This window comes from Dermacentor albipictus, chromosome 4, assembly GCF_038994185.2.
Source record: "Dermacentor albipictus isolate Rhodes 1998 colony chromosome 4, USDA_Dalb.pri_finalv2, whole genome shotgun sequence".
NCBI classification, from domain to species: domain Eukaryota; kingdom Metazoa; phylum Arthropoda; class Arachnida; order Ixodida; family Ixodidae; genus Dermacentor; species Dermacentor albipictus.
The window spans coordinates 104,911,165-104,918,652 of NC_091824.1; the positions used below are offsets into that span (position 1 = coordinate 104,911,165).

Consider the following 7,488-nt stretch of genomic DNA (forward strand, 5'->3'; position numbering starts at 1 on the left):
AAATTTCCAGAACGTTTACATCCCTACCTTCAGCCATTCGGTCTATTAAACGCCATGCTAACACTGAAGAGTTCCACTCGCTGCCGGCTTTTCATTGAAATTGTTCTAAAGGTTACTGTTCCAGACAATACAATTGTAATGCCAATGAGCCAATACTAACGGAAAAATTACTTCTTTAGCTTATCCTTTAGCACCGTACTACAGGCACTCTTATTCTCTCTCTCTCGTGGCATAGAGGAACCGCATGTGAATCATATCAGTTGTGAATATTGTCAGCAAAATAGAACACTAAGACATTGCATACACTTTATTTTTTTTTAAGGAATCACTGGTAATCTTCTTCTGCGTGCACTACCACACCCTGATCATCAAGTTGACCGCCCATATGTGGCTCATGGTAGCCCTCCCCTGGGCCGCGAAAAGCGTCGTAGTAATCGTAGTTATCAACGAACCAATCTGGATCTTCGTTTTGGCTCGAGCCCTCTGGGTGATTAGCCCCCAACCCGTCGTAGTATTCGTCGTCCGTGTTCGCATTAACCGCCTGCTTCACAGTTTCTCGTGCCCTTCCGCTCGAGTTTTCAGGCGACAGCAATTGCTCCCCGTGTTCTTGCGGCATTCCTTCTGATTCGAAGTGCTCGATCCGATCACCAGTTGAGGTCGGCCCACCATTTTTCTTTGACTGTTGGGAACTTGAGTCCGCCGAAGGTCCACGCAAGATTACCACAGTAGTGTTTTTTGTACCTTCTGACGACCCCATAGCAGTCGCGGAAGTGCCAGTACTTACGCCGGTGTGCGTGACCGTTGATTGATGACTCAGGTCGGCACTTTGCTTGTGATCGACGAAGTCCTGGTGGGACGGAGGTTGTCCGTGATAATCCTCCGCCGGAGCAGGCGTGGTAGTGATGGAATAGTCAGGCTCGGCATTTGCAGCGCTGTCCTCATTTTCGTAAAATAGAGGCGCAGTGCGGTTTCTCAGGACGAACCAGTTGCTTCGAACCGTCTCGTAGGCATTCCGGAGCCTCTTATACGAAGTGGCAACGCTCAGTGCTCGTATGGCCCCGTATCGTTCCACCAGAGATGTCAGGTTCCGCACGACCAACCTGCCGCGCTCCAGGAAACCGGGACCCAAGAATTTTTTGTGTTCGTCATACATTATGGAAAGCATGTCCATGACTTCCGACGCGTTCGGCAGCCTCTGGAGGGTTGTGCTGACCAACTTGACAGTCGCGAGCACGGTGAGGGGCACGGGCTCAGTCTCCGACAGTAGCTTCTTAACCGCTGTGAGTTCTCCTTCGGTGATGTTTTTTCCGGACTGCACGAACGACATGATCATTCGTGCCATCATGCGATCTAGAGCCTCCACCGTGAGGTTCATGGGCAGCAGTCCGACTAAGCCGTAGTCATTTCTGGCGGGCAACGAAGTCATGTTCAGCAATTCCTGTTCATCATACGCGATGTCTTTGTACTCGGCTGCGGCTGCGAATTGACACTTCGATGCCTTGCTGGCTTCCACGCAGAGCATTGTGGCCGAGTCGAAGCGTTTAGTTCGGGGGCAGTTGAAGACGTGCTTGACAACCGTACCCTGGCCAAGCCTGACGCAGGCGTAGTACTTCCTGCATTCGGACTCAATGTGGGGGAAGTATCCAAAGTTTGCCGGGCACATGGCGTGACTGGCGGTTCCATTCTTGCTGTCTGCGGAAGTGTTCCTTCTTTCTACGACTAATTCCGGAACACGAGTGACGCTCTGTTCGACGTCGAGTGGTGATGGAGTCGGGACGCTCGTGGCAACAGTGACCTCTTCCGACGCTTCCGGTTCCATTACGGTGTTGTCCGCTTGAATGCAGGACACATTTTTCGAGCCGCATTCACCACTTCTTTCATCGAAAGTCGTTCCAGAAGGGCAGTCAAAATGGCGTTGGCGCCAGTTGCCGTTTTCCATTTTTTCGCAGTAGTGATAGCGCTGACAACCGGACCCGACGTCGCTGTGGTAGCCGCCGCCAGATCGTTCGCAGCTGAAATGTTGGAATTCTGCATCATCTTGCATCTGGTTTACGTCCTGAAAAAACAAAAAACAAAGGAAAGCATTCCCGGTGAGTCCACAGCTGGTTTAATTGTTACTTAGGTATTTTCTTAAAGAAGCGCTTCGTCACTGATAACAGTAGTTGATGGCCAAGTTTTGTTAAGACCGGCGTGATCCACTGGATAACAAAGATTGTGCTCACAGCAACAAAGGACAACTAAGAGCATGTTGAACAAATTTAATTTACATAAGAAATCTACCCCACCTGCAATAAAGGCAACCTACACTCGGCATAGGCAATTGTATATCATCAAACCTCTCGAAACATTCCATTTTCAGCGCAAGTATTAATACAGAAAATGGGCTAGAACGATAAACGGGTACGTTTGAAACGATAAATGAGTACAAAATCAAACGCGCTAGCGGATAAGTCGGGTGTGCTCACTTTATTTTATATGCCAACAAATACGACACTGAGTGCACGGCCACACATTATTACGCCCTAAATAATACAGGACTGGAGAAGCTTGTGCTTTTTATGTAGTGTGTTATTTCGGACAAACATGCGGTAGGCAGCATCAGTCAGCGCAAAGCTGATGATTTTGGTTCTCGTGACCATTCAAGCTGCAAAGTGAGTTACTTTCAAGCGTACGTACTAAACAGTCGATCGCACGTCTTTTTCGTCTTGATTTCGTATGAAATTAATACTTGGAAGAATTACTCGTATTTTCATATACTTTCATATTTGGTAGGAAAGTAATACTTTCTGTTATGAAAGTAATGTTTTCATACTAAAGAGAAATAAACACTAAAGCGAAAGAACGAGAACAAGACGAGAACACAGGCCAGGCGCTGATTTCTAACTATAGGGTTTATTAAGTAAACGTCAGGTTTAAATGCAAGTACATAAGCAGCATTGGGTGATGCCCGGTGCTGATCATGTGCATGTATTTAAATGTCACGTTTCTCTTAATAAGCCTTAGTTATAGTACTCCGTCTTTAGCTTTGCATTGCTAGTTTCTTCATTAAGCGTAACTTAAGCATGCATTGCTCACCCGTCGGTGTACCTCACGCAGGTGGTTTGAAGTTCCATGGCACACACCACTGTAAGACACTTCGACAAAAACTGCAATGTTATCGTAAGTTATACATTTCACATTGAACAACAAATAAAGTGCTCAACATAAACATCCTTACACGGCTATCCATCATTTACTTCCATGCTTAGCCCAACCCGCTGCAAATTTTTAACAGTAAGTGCAGCCCACTTACAGCGCTACCATGTAAAGCATTGGTTACAGAACCATCCGTATTGTGCTAAGTCGTACATAAGAAGCGCAAAGAAAGGGCCCAGACATATCGATGTGCGGTCATAACGATCGGATATCCTCACATATTTCATAACTGTTGACGGTTTACTGAGACATAATCAAAAGTGCCACTTCGCAGCTTCAGGCCAGCTTGTCCTCAGTGATATCTACAGTTTTTGCCAAACATCTATGAAATATACAGCTGCTCAAATCTTGGACCTCTTCTGAAAAAAAAAATGTGCCCCGAGTTATATCAAAGCGCAAGCGTACTTCTTTGGAGACTTGCAGTAACGCAAGTACTTCATTAACTATATTGAAATCTGACGCAACAGTTCTGCGGAAACTCGCTAGGTGGAGAGGAGTAATTAATAAAGGGAAAATGAGACACCCACCCAGACGTAGCTAAGTGCTACAAAGAAAACCCACATGGGTTTCTCGAAAGAAAAGCTTCGCAGTAGAGGAAAAATTCCCGACCAGGACGAATTTTTCTCATCTGCAAAGCTTTTTTTTTTTCAAGGAACCCGTATGCGTTTCCTTTGTAGCCCTTAGCTACGACTGGGTGGATGTCTCATTTTCCTTTTATTATATTGAAATCTATTCGCACGTACTTTAAAGCAGTCTGCGAAAACTGCTGTTTAAAAAAATTACACAAACGTGACATATACACAATGGTGGTTAGCCATACGCGCGATTAGAGAAACGTGGTTAGCGTATGCAAAATGACGTGCAGAACAGACGGACACTTCGGGGGACTGAAAAAAATTATAATTAACTATGCCCGTATTTGCAAAAGGTTCTTACGCTTGACCTATTCGTAAGAGAATATGTCAGCGAATCATGATGCCGGACATATCATTAGCGAAAGCTGCAGGCTATGCCTTCACAAGAGCCTTCCCACGACATTTCAAACAATATGATTTTCCCCATGCTTGGTAACGGTGTCTGTAAGTGAGCAAGGATGTAAAAACCAGGCTTTCCTGTGTGTGCGTGCGCGCATGTGCATGTATATGTGTGCATTGTGTGTGCGTGTATGTGCGTGTGTGGGCGCGCGTGTGTGCATGTGTGTTTTCGCTTTAAGCATGAACTGTTTTTATGACCATATTTCTTTTGCGACTCGGCAGACTTGACACACTTTCTTTTTAACAAGTTCATTGGGTGTGCCTTTATAATGCTGTTATAGCTATCAATAACAAAAAATACTCTGATCGAGATAGCAAGGTACGAGCATACTCTAAATAATTAGACAAATAAGGTATGGAAGATCAAGTAAGCAATCGAGAAATTTTTTCGTGATTTCGCGATAAAGCAATATTTTCCGTAAATCTGCGATAAAGCAACGTGCCTCTGGTTACCGAAGGAGTCGAAAAATAGTGAATCTCAAGCAAGCAAGCTTGAGAATGCAAGACTGGTAACATTTTGTACATACTTTACCAGTTTAATTTAAAGGGACACTAAAGGCAAACTCTCAGTCGACGTAGACTGTTCAAATACCATTCCAGGAAACTCACAACGCTTGTTTCGTGCCAAGAAAAGAGTTTATGAAAAAATTGCATCTGAAGGGTCCGAGCACTTTTACCGCTAGTCAAAACTCCCGCGATCCAACCGGAAAGTGGCGACGTTGCATACGACGTCATCGCCTTTTGCTGCCCTCGGCGAGTAAAACGGCGCCCGACAAACGGCGGTACGCTTTCTTGCACAAAACGCAAACGCACGGCCATGGAGAAACCGAGCCAAGACAGAGCGGCGGATTCGCTGCTGCAGCTGCTTTTAGTCAAGTGACCTGGACCGTTCGGGCATCCCACGACATCACATGGAAGTGGAATTTTCTGCTACTTGCAGTTTGTGTGAGTTTCGCAAGCCAACAAATTCAGCGCAGCATTACGCGATAGCGAAACTACTGAAACGCGAAAGCGCGGGCGGCACAGAATTGAACGAAAACGAAACTTTTCGACCACCCGCATCGTTCTCAAGTGTAATGTCGATGAGTTCTTTTTTTTTTCTAAAAAATGAAATAGAACTGGATAAGTAGAATTTTCCTTCGTCTTATAATGCAATACAATAATTAATGTTTTTGTGACAAGTACGTGGTTGACGACTATAGAGACAGAATTTAAATGAGGAGTGCCTTCGTCATCGGGCAAGTACTTGAATGCCCCGGGGGAGTCCCTAATCGTGCACTGCATTTACCTCTATTTCTCGATTACTAAGGCTCTGTTCGCGATAATATTGACGCCTTAGAGATTACCGAGCATTAATCTATAACTTTAGCTGGACTTAATATTTGACTTTACTGTCCCTTTAAAACAAGAACGACGCGCGACAGACCACAACTTAAATTTCCGTCTGCATTGGCTCCTGCATTTTCAAGTAGCATATTTTGTTCTCTGACACTCAGTTTTGGCGCGAAGGAGCGGTTAGCCACCAAATATTCAAGGGGCGGATTCACGCAGTTTTGTGTCCGTAAGTAGAATTTTCCATATATCGACTTCTTTAGGTAGTATTATCTTCGACATTTCGATTTGCTGGCAGTTTCTCTCAAGAACAATATTTTCGTAAGGACTTTTTTTTGTGAATACACACCCAGCTACCTGGCACCGCATTGACGCATTTAGTTTAGGGCCAGATGTGTACTAGTTTTCTGTTTGCGGCTTGCGGTTCAACTTATGCTGGGGCCGTATAACGTAAAACTATTCCAATATGTTTTTATTCCGATCTCCTGACGTGAAATTTGCGTAACCGCCGATGCAAGCATCGGGCGGTCACCCGCAGGGTTGTCTGAACAAACCAATCAAACGATCCCCTCGGTCATAGGAGGTCACTTTTGTTTGCTTGAAAAACCAATAGCACTGCCTGCACTGAGCGGCTTGTCTTATCTAATTGGCTCACAAGAGGCGAGGAGCATGCTCAAGTGGAGAGGGATTCGATGGGGCCGAGCCACTGCACTGAATATCGATAACCGAATGAAGAGGGTGGTGCCGGCGTCTGCGACTGGTCCGCTTTCCCTTACTTAGCTTAAGGTGGCTGGTCGAAAATCGCGGCGGCATGCAACGGAAGCTTAAGAATGACGCTAAAACGGATCATCAGCAAAGAAGAGTTGGCAAAACGAGGTCGTAAACGTGCCGAAAGTTCTCGAAAACTTTACACGGCCACGCAAGAAAGCTTTATTACACGCAAATAAACCCATCCTCTCCGGCAGGGGCGAGCAGCCAGTGCCGGAGCGATTGGCGGCAGCCATGTTTTATTCCTTTCGAAACGGGGCAACCTGCGGCTATTCAGAAGAAAATGCAGTTTTGTTCGGCATATTAATGCATCTTTAACGCGTACATGTCACTTTGACGCGGCGAGATTTTGCGGTTTTGTGACGTCGCGTGAGAGGCAATGAAGTGGGCGCAGCCCGAAAACTTTTCACCAATAGCCGAGGGCTAATGGCAAAAAGGCGTCGAATCAAACATAACTATTTTTGTTTTGTTCGGTGAAATTATGCATAATCAGTGTGTGCACGTCATATCAGATAGGGAGCTATCGCGGTTTTCGTGACGTTGCATGACAGACAGGTGAAGTGGGGGTGGTCCGAAAGGTTTTTCACCAATCGTGGTGAGCTGATTGCAGAATCGGAATAGAAAAGTTTGGAATAGCTTTACGTTATAGCGCCCCTGATTATAACCATATATACAGCAACTCACCGAAGACCGCAATGATGAGCCAACGGATGTGCATCCTTCCATGAACGGCCTGAAAAGCAAGTAAAACGATGCGGAGCGTGTTTGGCCCTGGCTGACGAGCATGTATCGCTAGCGCAACGCTTGTCATTTACCGCGCGAGGAAGGGTGAATATACTGGGCGGCGTCAGCCACATCCAATCTGGCGCGTCAATGTTTACGTTAAGCCGCATTCCCCCCGACTTGCTACCAATGATTCATTTAGGCGGGCACTGAGGGCGATCAGGATGGAGCTTGTGGCTATTGTGAGGGGTCACCGCTGCTTCGATGCGGAGAATAAAAAAAAGACAAAAAAGAAAGGTTGCAATGAACAGACATGGTTTCCAAACAATATACAATGCATCAGCAACGTTTACTTGTAATTTGCCACGGAGCACCGTTTGCGAAAGTTCCCCGAATCTCTCTCGGCTGAATCGGCCAGACAGGCACGTTCGGCATT

General features: G+C 45.9%; 1 protein-coding gene across 1 annotated transcript; it reads right to left on the bottom strand.

Annotated features, from left to right (window-relative positions):
• Positions 1-325: 325 nt before the first annotated feature.
• On the bottom strand, positions 326-7,120 carry LOC139059547 (uncharacterized). Its single transcript, XM_070537973.1, has 3 exons — positions 7,014-7,120; positions 3,076-3,134; positions 326-2,056 (listed from the first exon to the last, which is right to left on the bottom strand). The coding sequence occupies exons 1-3, from the start codon at positions 7,045-7,047 to the stop codon at positions 326-328; spliced, it is 1,824 nt and encodes a 607-aa protein (XP_070394074.1). The 5' UTR covers positions 7,048-7,120.
• Positions 7,121-7,488: the final 368 nt, after the last annotated feature.

What these genes read in the sequence shown, in the direction of transcription:
- LOC139059547 (XM_070537973.1), bottom strand. Translation starts at nt 7,047, where the DNA reads ATGCACATCCGTTGGCTCATCATTGCGGTCTTCG. An exon ending in GCTCATCATTGCGGTCTTCG is followed by an intron (nt 3,135 to 7,013) that starts GTGAGTTGCTGT and finishes TTTTTGTCGAAG; the next exon opens with TGTCTTACAGTGGTGTGTGC. An exon ending in TGCGTGAGGTACACCGACGG is followed by an intron (nt 2,057 to 3,075) that starts GTGAGCAATGCA and finishes TTGTTTTTTCAG; the next exon opens with GACGTAAACCAGATGCAAGA.